Here is a 12,785-nt window from a genome sequence, read left to right as displayed (position 1 = left end):
GCTTCTGAGGGTTTAGAGGGTGAGGTGGTGGCTGTGTAGAAGGGCGCTACATATAACCAGACTTTTCTAATCTGCTGTTTTCCAGAAACTTGGGGACTCTCAACGTTATTAGCCATAATTCAAGAATTTGAGATGATGCAGTTCAACACATCTGAAAACACACCAGGTTGGCGGAGAGTGATACAAAAGCTTGTTGTAAATGTAGCCTGCATGCCATACTCCAGATGGCAAGCTCACATACACAGTCACATCCTCATGAGTGAGAGATGGCTCTTTGTCACATGTACAAAGTGAGATATGCCAGCCTGCCCCCTGCTGGAGACAGAAGTGGTTTGATTTTTTTAAAAAAACAAAACAAATGGTAGAACTGTGGAGAAGTCCATGGAAAGAGGCTAGATAAGAAATGGGGTTTCCATGTCCCCAACAATCTCTGTTAAATCATTAGAATATCCCAAGTATATTCTCCAGCTTCTCCCAAGCTGGAAAAGTCCAGATAATTGAAAGAGAGGAACATTTGATTTAGGAGTCTTCCATTTCTGTAGAAATAGGTACAACATACAGCCAGTTACTTGTACTTTGTTGTTTATTTGTTCAGTCGCTTCCAACTCTTTGTGACTTCATGGACCAGCCCGCACCAGAGCTTCCTGTTGGTTGTCGCCACCCCCAGCTCCCCCAGGGATGAGTCCGTCACCTCTAGAATATCATCCATCCACCTTGCCCTTGGTCAGCCCCTCTTCCTTTTGCCTTCCACTCTCCCTAGCATCAGCATCTTCTCCAGGGTGTCCTGTCTTCTCATTATGTGGCCAAAGTATTTCAGTTTGGCCTTTAATATCATCCCCTCAAGTGAGCAGTCTGGCTTTATTTCCTGGAGGATGGACTGGTTTGATCTTCTTGCAGTCCAAGGCACTCTCAGAATTTTCCTCCAACACCACAGTTCAAAAGCATCGATCTTCCTTCTCTCAGCCTTCCTAATGGTCCAGCTCTCGCAGCCATATGTTACTACGGGGAACACCATTGCTTTAACTATGCGGACCTTTGTTGTCAGTGTGATGTCTCTGCTCTTAACTATTTTATCGAGATTTGTCATTGCTCTTCTCAGTTACTTCTACTAGTCTTTTAAAATTTCTGTTTCCTGTGTGATGCTAAATCTCATTGTGTTTTTTATTACTATGTATGTCAGCCCTCTAGGCAAACCAGACCAGGAAATCAACTCCACAGGAAGGGTAAAACTACTTTTATTGAGATTGGCTATGATAACAGAATCTTGCAGGCCTGATTGTGCTGTATCTCCCCCTCCTTCTTATAGTTCAGTGAAGTAGGGAGGCATCTGCCTGAGCTGCTTCCAAATGTTATTTCATGCTGGACATGTACCAGCAATTTTTGCCTAGGCAACGGTTCCTGTATATCTCCATCAAGGTCATCTTCTTTACTCTCTACACCATGCAAGTTATGATATTGCGTGTTTAATCTCAGTCTTCATCCATACTTTATCATACGTCTTTAGAATCTCTTGGGATTGGTAATAATTCAAAATATCTCCAGTCTTTTTATAGTGTTGTTAGGCAGACAAACACTATCTTGTGAACTGTCTGGAGTACTGTATTTTCTTTAGGATGTCTACTTTTAACTAGTTTGCAAGCTGCTTTGCATGATCTAGGCATCTTTGTAGTTTTCTTCCACACTGAATCGTTGCATTTTAATATTTAATGTCAAAAAGGATTAAAAAAAACATTTTATATTTTCTTTCCTTTTTTAAAATAAAGTTTGATTTCAGTTAACTTCTATGACATTGGTCTATCTTCCAAGAGGGTGGAGAAAGGGTCAGATCCTCTAGTTATCATGCCTTTATGCTATACAGCCAGGAGTGATACTACAAAATAATTTCAACTTTTATATTTTGACCTTTTAATCTCCAGAAAGGCACTACAGGTTAAGGTGGAGACCAGGTGAAATGGGCCATGGAAGATAGATGGTGAAAGCAGGGACTACAAAGTTTCTATCCCAAAGCAGAAGGTGGGACCAGGATATGAATATTCTTGCCACAACACTGAATTAGGAAATCCTCTGAATTAGCAGTAGTCTGATGGGGAATCAGGAACTGCAGGTAGTCCTCGTTTAGCAACCACAATTGGGACTGGCAACTTGGCCATTAAGCAAAGTGGTTACTAAGAGAAAAACCATGTGAGTGTGACTGTGCTTGTGATTTTACACAGGACAACATGTACTAACTGTAATGACAAACATGAGACAGAGAAAGATGCTGTGAAGGTTGTAAATGTGGGCATTGGTTGCAAAGTTACTTTTTCATCACCTTTATAACTGTGAATGGTTACTGTCTGAGGCAGTTGCTAAACGAGGACTACCTGTACAGTTATTTCTCTAAGATATTTGCAGATTGGCAATTATTTCCAATTTACTATTAGTTTAAATGTTCAACATTCTTCCTCTCCTTACTCTTGATTCACAGGCTTGTATCAAACTCCTTACTCTTGATACAAACCAATATGAATATGTTTACTGACAATCACATTATTATTATTATTATTATTATTATTATTATTATTATTATTATTATTATTCAAATTTTTGCCACCACCCATCTCTCCCCACAAGAGGGACTCTGGGTGGTTTACAATAAAAACAATCCATTAGAACAGCAATCATAAAATATAAATACAAATGTATAAAATATAAATACAGTCATCACATATAAATATAAAATAAAAATAAAATCCAAGTGGCAGGTGATCTAGCACAGTCCATGTGTGTGAGGAACACTCTAAGGAGCCAGCCAACCCCAGGAGTAACTACTCCCCCCGTGAGGGAGCAGAGCCAAGTCTTCAGGGTCTTCCGGAAGGCCAGGAGCAATGGGGCTAACCTCACCTCCAGGGGCAGAAAGTTCCAGAGGGTGGGAGCTACTGCAGAGAAGGCCTACTTCCAGGACCCCATCAAACAAAACTCCCTTACCGACGGGGTCCATAACATGCCCTCTCTGCATGATTGGGTGGGATGGGTTGAGGTAATGGGGGTGAGGCAGTCCCTCAGGTTACCTGGAGCCATGCCATGTAGGGCTTTAAAGGTGATAACCAACACCTTGAATTGGACCCTTTATTCAGGTATTATTTTGGACTCTTTATTCAGACTTTATTATAACTGATCCTTTATTCAGACTTTATTCAGGTATTAAGCCTAAATAAATTATGCAAGTTCTTATAGAAGCACAAAGGTAATTTGCTGGTTTCAGTAGTCCCAGTGATCCCATACATGCTGCTTGTACCCATTTAGTTCTTGACTTGTAATATTGAGTCTCAAATTCTGAAAAGGGCTTCCATCTGTATTCATTGGAATATGGGTAGAAGATTCCCTTCAGATGAAGCTGGGTAGAATCCCTTTTTCAGACATGGCTGCTCAGCTTAGCAAAGTTTTTTGCTGAAGGGAAGCCTTGATGAGTAAGTTCAGCCTATGGAAATCTGTGTGTATTACATAATTTACATACCTTGTTCAGGATTAAATTCTGATTTAATCTGTGAGTTCTAGGCTATGTAAAAGTAAGAAAAAAATAGTAATTACTGACCTTCCCCTTTGGAAGATGACAGGCACTTAATGCTGCTTCTACCCTTTTTCTGTCTGCGGGAAACATTTGAAAAATACTGAAAAAGAAAGGAAAGACAAATTAAAGACAGACTGAGCCACTTAAGGAACATTAAGATTGCCCATAAGGAATAGCTGTTATAATAATAAAATAAACAAAACTGTACCAGGAGAATATCATGCCAGAGTGGAGTTAAACAACCCCAAACCTTCAGTGGCCAAGGTTCATATTACGCAGAGCAGTTACATTCCTAAAGTGAACAGGGCTGAGACTTCTGTGTTTTGGGAGCTTAATCGGGTTTTTGTTTTAGAGGATGGATTTTTGAAATATTCAATGCGTATTTTGTTTTGTTTGTTGGACAAAGATATGGTGGGAAATCAAACTTCTGTTTTCAGTGACTTGCTCTCAAATGTTGCATACATGATTTTGGATGGTTCCAGGGCCCACAGAACCAACATCTGAGGCAGCAGATGGCCTATGTGCTATAAGATGCCACCATGATTTAATGCATCGCAATAAAAGTGCTGAATAGAAAACATAAGAATGCTCTTGAAGTTAACCAGATCAAAATTTGATTCTTCATTAAACATTTCACAATTTCCTGGAAGAGGGACTATCCACTGTGAGCTACGCGATGCCTCAACTCCGACCTGCTTTGACCTGCTTTAGTCTGCAATCCATAGGCTGGAAGAAGCAAGTATGGTGAGGAGTCAGCCTTTCTAGTGGAAATGGCTGTATTTATTGCATTTTATAATAATTGTAATGTGTCTGGTTTTATGAGATTTTAACGTTTATGATTATAGTTTGATTTTATTGTAAACTTCCCAGAGTCCCTCTTTTGTGGGAGATGGGCGGTAATTAAATTTGAATAATAAATAAATAAATAAATAAACGTGTCACATACATAATCGCTCATTCCTCCTGAAGCAAAGGTACAAGGATCAGGCCTGCAACCAGGGTCTGTATCACCTGGGGCAAACATGGATTCTGTGCCCATTTTGGAGCCTCCCCAGCACTCATTTTGGCACCCCCCAGTGCTGTGTCAGGGGCACATGCCCCGCTTGCCCCCACCCCCGCAGTTGCAGCCCTGACAAGGATAAACCCTACTCTTTGCAAAAGGTGCCAAGGAAGTAGTGCATTTAAAAATCTATCACAAATATGACACATCAGTGATGCTTTGCTGTCAGTGGCAGTGAATGTCTGGTGTACGTGCGCGTGTGATCAAACTACCGATACGGAATATTCCCCCTGTGTAACAGACCTCTGCATTCCACTGTATTTTGTGGGATTGGGACATTTCTTCTGAAAAATGCTGAATAAATATACCCTGGGAACAGAGACCAGCTGGTCACATCTTTGCCCAATGCCCAATGGGAGCCTGTACCATCCCATGACTCAGGGCCATTTCAGGACTCAGTGCATCATTGATCAAAGCATCGTGAACACCATACTCACTTCCTGACAGGAATTTTCCCCTCAGCATTCAGCTGCAGCTTCAGTTTCACCAGACTGCAGGAAAGGGCAGGACAGATACATTTTCGTTAGTTTGCTACCTACAAAGCTGTGGGACAAAAAAGAATGAAGGAAGGTAGACATTGTGGGGAAAATATTGAGGTAACCCTGGTTTGATTCCCCCCAGAACTGGAGCCTGGAGTCCTTGTGAGTAGAATCAAGCACATTAAGAGTATCCAAAACAGATGCTTACGATCCAAAAAGACAAGTAAAGTTACATGCTGTAGTACCAAGCCTGATCTCTAGGCTTTCACAAAGGGGTGAGAAAGAGAAGGAAGGGTATAGTCTTTGTCTAGGTAACAGGCAGAAAGGAAGAACTTAAGAGCCTTCAGTCACAGGAAAGGAGAGCAGGGACCAGCGAAGAAACAAAGAGGAAGTCCCTTGTTTCCTTCTCCTAATGTCCCATATGGTCCATAAGCTGAAAGATTTCCATGAGTTGATGTTCCTGGGACTGCATCTTCATCAGCTACAGTATGAAGAAAATGATTACAGAGAATGTCTTGCTGTTGTTGCTTTTTTGAAGGGAGGGGAAGGTTATGTACCATCCTCCTAAAAAGACATAACACTCCTGTGTTTTTGAGTGACCTGCTTTCAGCTTCACTTATCCACCATACCATACCACTAGGACTGACAAGAAGCACTTGGAAATACAAGCTTTATGAATAACTACTTACATTTTCTCTAGGAAAGTATAGCGGGAAGCATTATATATAAAGGGGCTCCTAACGAAGTTCATGATATCATCTGCCCAGTTCTGAAAAACAAAGCCAATAGTGCAAGCTGAAAGACCAAAATGTGTGAAGTGTAACATCTACATTTCAGTGCATGAGTGGCTGTGCCAGGCAATATTTCCACATGGAATAAATGCTCATTTTCCATTATTGTTATCCTTTCTAAAGACATGATTCTAATCTATGCCACCATCTGAATCAATGACATTTACTTTCTATGTATTTAAACTTAGTGGAACAAATTAACATCTTTCTCCTTCCATCTAAAATGGATGGTCGCTTTGATACTCATAAGGTATTTGTCTAAATAAATATAGGGTTGATAGATATAAATAACAAGTTTGCTTGAAGACAGTTCAGTGCAACATACTTGGTTCTTCTTGCCATCTTTGGTTTTCACCACAGTTCTATGAGGTGGGTTTGGCTAAGACATCAGGAGGGTCTCAAGGCCATGAAGGGATGAGGATTTGAACATGAAAGTAATCAGGCCTAGCATAACCACTACATTACACTGGTATTGGGTTTATTTAGCTTTTAAAGCAATCTTATATGGTTCCATTTTTGCCCATGGGTCGATTCTGTGAAATACTTTAGGGCAGAAATGCATATACCAGAAAAATGCCCTGCAAACTTCATGCCCAAGCTGGATTAAAACCGAAGTCTGCCATCTGTAATGCCAGCACTTTAGGCATAACATCAACAGGTTCTCTCACATATGGTACTGTGTGGCTATTTTGGTTAGCTTTTTGCTTGCATTAACTTCTCGAGTAGTTAAGGAACATCAAAAAAAACTAATCCTGCTAAGAACAAGTATTTTGACTAAAGTACTAATGCACAAATACACAGTCACCCCTTCTCTTCCTTTTGAACAGACTCCAGGATTTGTTACAGCACCACAACTTTATCTTATTCTCTAATACCTTTCCAACGTTTTCTTTATAAGAAACAAAATTGTGAAATGTGAGGTCCACCATATCAGGACCAGAAACCACAGCCAATGTCTTGTGAAGAAAGTTACTGTTTGGAAAATCCATTTTGAAAACTTCTCGGAGCTTGTGGTTCTGCAAAGGAAAGATAGAAAAATAAATCAATCTATCACGTTAAGAAGGAAAACAGAAAGGAGGAGAAGTGAGAAGATTTGAGAAAACCTTACCGTAAAATCCAAAGTGGGATTTTGCTCTTTGAACAGAAAGTAAGTAATATTTTAATTAAATATGGTAGTCTTTACTCAATATTATTGTTTCCTCTCTTTTTCTTTAGCAAGGTGATTTTGGTTCTCCCATGTATATTATTGCACATCTTACCAAATCCCTAAGATGGGCTTTAAATGCTGTAACCAACACAGGGCTATTGGAGAAAAACTGTGTTCAGTGTGCTGCTTCTGTAATTTGTATTGAATCAGCTACAATATTCTGAAGGTATTTCGTCCTTCTTCATCCTGTTCTACAAGCTTGGCCCTGATAAGGCCAGAATCCTTAACATCTCTACCAACAGTCTAGAAGTTCAGGACAGCCTCTAAGGAAGCAGATGTTTTAGCAAGCATAACATTAGGACAGAATCCACACTGGAGTTCTGTCCACATTTGAGAGACATAATGGCTATTTTTAAAAATGCAATTGCTACTCAGTGCATTAAGAGCATTACAACTACTGTACTTAAAATTAAACACGTGCTTCAGTTGTTACTCTGGGAAAAGGAGGAGCTGTTTGAACGCTTCCATTTTAATGCTGTTGCATCAGGAGGATAGTGATAGGAATGCACGAATACGCCATGGAAGTGAGTCATGCATCACAGTGTTAGTAAAATGCTTACATAGATTGGTCCTAGTTTGGTACTAAGAAAGAAATACTGTACAGCTGTGGTCTTGCTGCTGCTGCACTTTCCTAGTTTTGTCAAGGATGCCCTGTGTGACTTGGCTACTGGGAGGCTTCAGCTGTTGCCATTCAGACTGATGTTTTTTATGTTTTCTTTAATAAGAGTTTTATTAAGTTTCAAGCAAAGATAAAAGCTATGAAAAAACAAAAAACTAGAAAAAAGAGAAAAAACTGAAAAGGCGTAAAAACACAAGAGAAAAAATTTTCAAAGTTACAGAAAGATGTGACTTCCTACTTTTAACAGCAAGGATATACAAAGATTTTCCATAATCCATCCCTCACTCTATATTAAACCAAAACCACATTATTTCTATAAATCATTCCACATTAGCACATTATAAAAATCACTAAGTACAGTTACTCCCTTCCCTTATATTAAAAGAAAAAAAAGAAAGAAAAATTCATATAAACCTCCTAAACAACTTCTCCCTCCCCAAAGATAACACCTATTTAATTATTCACTTCCTGTCATGGTCCCTGTTCCAATGTTCCTGGAAAACATTGTAACCGGTTCCCATGCCATGGGGCTGACACGAGTTGCTGTACGAGAGGGGGCTGCTCCTGTTCCTTGGACCAGGCTGTGATGCGAGGAGTGAAGAATGAGAAAGGCATGTTTGGGTTATCTCGCCTTGTCAAGGACTTTTCCCGCAGACCGGCAGGAACCGTTAGGGGCACCTGTGGGTTGGAATTGTGTTGACTTTGAAGGGAAGGACTGGGACTTGTTTGGGGTTTTATTGGGAGACATCCCACACTTTTACTATTCTCAGCTTTGCTTGTGATCCTGCATACTATTCATTATTAAATCAGATATCCATGAAAGCCTTGTGTGAGTCTGATTTTGAATAGGCAATCATTACACTTCCTACTACTATTCTATACATTTCTGACTATTATAATAAAAATCAAACTAAAAAGCACATAAATTGTCTGCCATTATACTTAATAATACAACAATTTTAATTATCTTAATCTGAATAAACCCCAAACCATCCAAGTAGACATTTTCTTATACTTTATTAATCTTAATCCAAATCGTTAAGGATAAATGAAATCAGCCAAACCTTTAAAGCAAACCAGATAAATATTCTTTAACCCTTATCCACTTCAAAATATACCAGAGCATTTGCATATCCCCACAATGTACACCAGAGCGTTTTTCTTAAAAAGGTCAAACAGCCCAACTGCCCCCCTCAAAAACTCCAACTTCTCTTCAGGAGACCTCCCATACATAATAACCCCTTCTTTTTCATGGTGTTCCATCAGAAGATCAATTTCACTTGTGGCTTGCAAATCTCTCCCTTCCTTAAATTTCTCCAATTCCACTATCCAATCTTCATCCAGCATCTCAATAGAAATCCTGATCTCACTCTTAGAAGAAACTTTTCTGTCACTGTTGAATTCCTTAATTTCATCCACCACAACCCCACCAGATGACACATTTTGGACCTCATATTTTCCACAATGTCCTGAATGTCTTGCATAAAAACTTTGTAAGAGTCAGAGAGAATCTGTTTAAAATCTTCCATGTCTCACACAGTAGATTATGGCAACCCCTAGGAGTTTAACCAGTGAATGTTGAAGATACGAAAAAGTTCTGAAATGTGTTTACACAAGTGAAAGTGAGATAGGCAGACAGTTCCCAAGGGAAAGCAGAAACAGAAAGCTGAAGATTCAAATCAGCTGATTCAATGTGTAGGAAAATGCTAATATCTTCAAATTTAGTACAAAAATAATAACGAGACAATTATTACTCTCAATCCTCCTTAATATTTGTAGGGAAAATGAAGTCCAAAACTTTAAAAGCATTTTTTAAAAATCCTCAAAATAACGATAAGCACCATGAGAGCCCACTTCTTGCTGTAGAAAGCCTCTCTTATGGTACACGTACTTAAAAAATATGTAAATTGGGTGATTTAGAAATGCGGTGGCTGGTCTTAGTGTCCCTTTAAGGCTACAGTGTGGCTTGGAAAATGGTGACATCCCAGCCTCCCAGCTAGCTCTTACCAGCTGAATGTGAATGCTGTTTGCAATCTGGCTGCAAGCAGCCGTCTGGAGGACAGATGGGTTGATTCCAGGTGTTTTCCTTTTTCTGGAAAACACTCCTGGGCTTCAGGAAAGCCTGTCTGAGCCCAGAAAAACTGCTGCATTGTCAGCTCCACCCGCTGAACCTGTGGGCACAGCTGTTCAGTCTGCCATGTCCCCACTGGAAGTCCTGATATTTTTTCTTTTTTGAAGTCCTTTAAGTGTGTGCAAACCTCAGCATCCTAGCAATACTGCAGTTCTGTAGCCTATAACTCATACCCATGTGCACACACAGCACACATATTGATTTGCTGCCTACGAATTTCCTCCCTCCACAATCGTTCACAGTAGAAGCTTGGCTCCTACTTCTAAAAATCAATTCTTTTGTTCTTGTTGCCTTTCTTCAGCAATATTGTCTTTCTTTACGGCACTCAAAGGAGGCACAGCTACCTCAACCTCTCCTGTTAAGATTAGTTGGTATTCAGCTGTGTCTGACTGCTGGCCGAATTATTTTCAGATCTCTGAGGAACTGCATGGGAAACCTTCCCTGAACAGAGCTCCACTCAGAGAGGTTGCCTCTGCCAAATTTGGGAGAGACCTCCCTGCACTAAAGGAACTTCTGTGTAGCATTTTTAGGGCTGGAGAGGCCACTGTGGGGAGGGAAAGGTGAAGATGGAAAAATCCACTTTTTCCAATTCAGTTGCAGGCACTTAAATCCTTTCCAAGTCTGTTAAGGTTGCAGACTGGAAACTGTTTTTCACATCACCACAATCTGCATATGGTCTTTTGTACTATGCACAGAGTTGTTACAAAAAGATGGAAAAGCAATTAACTACACCAGCCTTCTGTTGACTTGTTGCTAAAACAGCAGCAGCATTCTGTTGGATCCTCTTGTAAATAAGCAGTCTTGAGCAGGGGCATCCCAGGGAGATATCAGAAATGTCAAGATGATGGTCGCAACTGCACAATCAAAGCCCTGCCCCTTTTTTCTGTGTGTGACTCCTCTGGTTTTGAGTTCATCACAAAAGATGTACAGAACAGTTTTCCCTGGCCTCTAAATTCCCAGTCAGCTTGCCCAATTCCAGGAGCCAAAATCAAATACATTTGAAAGATCCTAGGTTGGAGAAGACTTCTATATATTATGTCATAAACTTACTTTTGGAGTCTTTGCAAATTTCCCCACTCTAGTATCTCGGATGCTTGTAATGTCCAAAAATTCAGTTTCCTGCAAAATAACAAAAGTAGCATGCACTATTTTAGTATCTGTGAAAAACAAAAACAAACCCAAAATCCAGACCATTTGCATTAACAAGCATATTACTCAGTAACCTAACCATCTTTGGGACTGGGAGCTTCAGCGAACATGAATTAGTAAACATTTTATCAATTTTTCTATAGGTCTAAATCTAATAGATTCCACTAGAAGTACAGTAGACTGAGAGCCTTTCTTTATCAGACTACTACAAAACAGTAAATTGTAATGGCTGAGCTAGAAAAAAATCAGGTTACTGTTCAACAGCTACGGCATATAAAAATCATTTGATGCAAAGTGTGTATCTAGGGAAGATATCACAGCTACAGCGGCTATAGTGGATTGCTCCAGTGAAGCCATTTTACTTTATAGTACTAGAGAAATGATGAAATAGTGCACTGCTAGACTTACTGGGGGGGAAACAGCAGAAAAGTAGGCAGTTCAAGGAAAGAAAAGCAGTAATGAAAGAAACCCACATTTACATATTTATTTTACAGTTTTTATAGCCCACCCAACTCAAAGACTGGACCCTCTTTGGTTACAGGTTGCAACAAGTTAGAACAATAATGCAACAATGAAATAAATCAAAATTGCAAAATATCAATAACGATAACTCAACAATAATAAATCAGGTCTGTTGGGTTTCAAGCCAGCAGCATTCTATTTGCTAGGTGAGAGTTATAGCCAGCCATGCTATTGCAGTGCTCTTGGTAAACGTAGCTCTAGAAGACATTAGAGACCAACAGGGGGTGAAGAAAGGAGTTTTTATGTTAAAGGTGGTGGTTGGGTCTGCACACATATGTGTTTAATGCTTTAACAGTGTATGTATTTTAATTTAACTTTTAACTCTTTCTCTTTTGCACACAGACACAGACACATATCTATGTTTGTTTGTTTATATTTCAAATTTCTGTCACTGCCCATCTGCCCCAAGGGGGACTCTGGGCGGTTTACAACACAATAACAAATTAAAACCATAAAACATAAATGTTCAGTAAAAAGGAAAGAAAGAAGAGGGAGGGAGAAAGAGAGAGAGAGAGAGAGGAGGAAGGAAGGAAGGAAGGAAGGAAGGAAGGAAGGAAGGAAGGAAGGAAGGAAGGAAGGAAGGAAGGAAGGAAGGAAGGAAGGAAGGAAGAGAGATTGGCCATTGTTTTCCTGGAATAGAAAGTTGAGAGGGCACAGCAGCAGGGAAATTGTCTAATAAAAAGATTTGCAAGCTGTTGCTAAACTAGATAGGACAAGATCTTCTTAAGCTGTTTTAGAATTAAACCAGCATTAGCACAGGACAGGAACAACTTAAGGGTGCAGTATGCATAGGCTCAAAAGAACTTTAATAGCCGATCTCCTGGAGCTTTACTTAGTCTGTCATTGAGCTTTCTCATGCAGTGTTATGAGTAATCAAGTTAATTTTTTGGAGCATTTACTAGAATACTTAAGGTGAAATCTTCAAAGACAATGCAGTGATATCAGTGCTTCATTACTACTTTGATGTAAAGAAGTATGGACAAAACCTTGAAGAAGAAGGAATGCAAGATCAGTTAAACATGAAAAGGAGGACGGGGGTAAGAAAGAAACTCAGGATTGATCTGTCTTGATTCTTTTTGGTATGGGGGGGGGCAAGGGGAACTGTTTCAGGCTTTCGAGATTCTGTTAATATACCCTGCAGCAATAGAGTTCCAGTAATCCTTGTGGAGTCTCATTCCTGGCCTGGCCTACCTTGAAGGGCTGACATTTGCAGAGACCCTTGCTGAGCACATTGCACAAGCAATTTGCACTTTCTGACTATTGAAACTTGTCTCATC

The 12,785-nt window shown here is 39.8% G+C and overlaps 1 protein-coding gene across 1 annotated transcript in view; it reads right to left on the bottom strand.

Annotated features, from left to right (window-relative positions):
- Nucleotides 1–12,785, bottom strand: part of PLCB2 (phospholipase C beta 2) — a 72,393-nt gene that overhangs the window by 41,739 nt on the left and 17,869 nt on the right. The window contains exons 3-7 of the mRNA XM_063289963.1: nt 10,888–10,956; nt 6,756–6,896; nt 5,779–5,858; nt 5,048–5,101; nt 3,575–3,650 (exon numbers count right to left, since the gene is read on the bottom strand). Coding sequence (XP_063146033.1) covers nt 3,575–3,650; nt 5,048–5,101; nt 5,779–5,858; nt 6,756–6,896; nt 10,888–10,956 — 420 coding nt within the window. The remainder of the gene's footprint in view (nt 1–3,574; nt 3,651–5,047; nt 5,102–5,778; nt 5,859–6,755; nt 6,897–10,887; nt 10,957–12,785) is intronic.

This window comes from Candoia aspera, chromosome 1 (genome assembly GCF_035149785.1).
Source record: "Candoia aspera isolate rCanAsp1 chromosome 1, rCanAsp1.hap2, whole genome shotgun sequence".
NCBI lineage: Eukaryota > Metazoa > Chordata > Lepidosauria > Squamata > Boidae > Candoia > Candoia aspera.
Note: the sequence above shows the minus strand (reverse complement) of the source record. Positions and strands in the feature narration are given on the sequence as shown.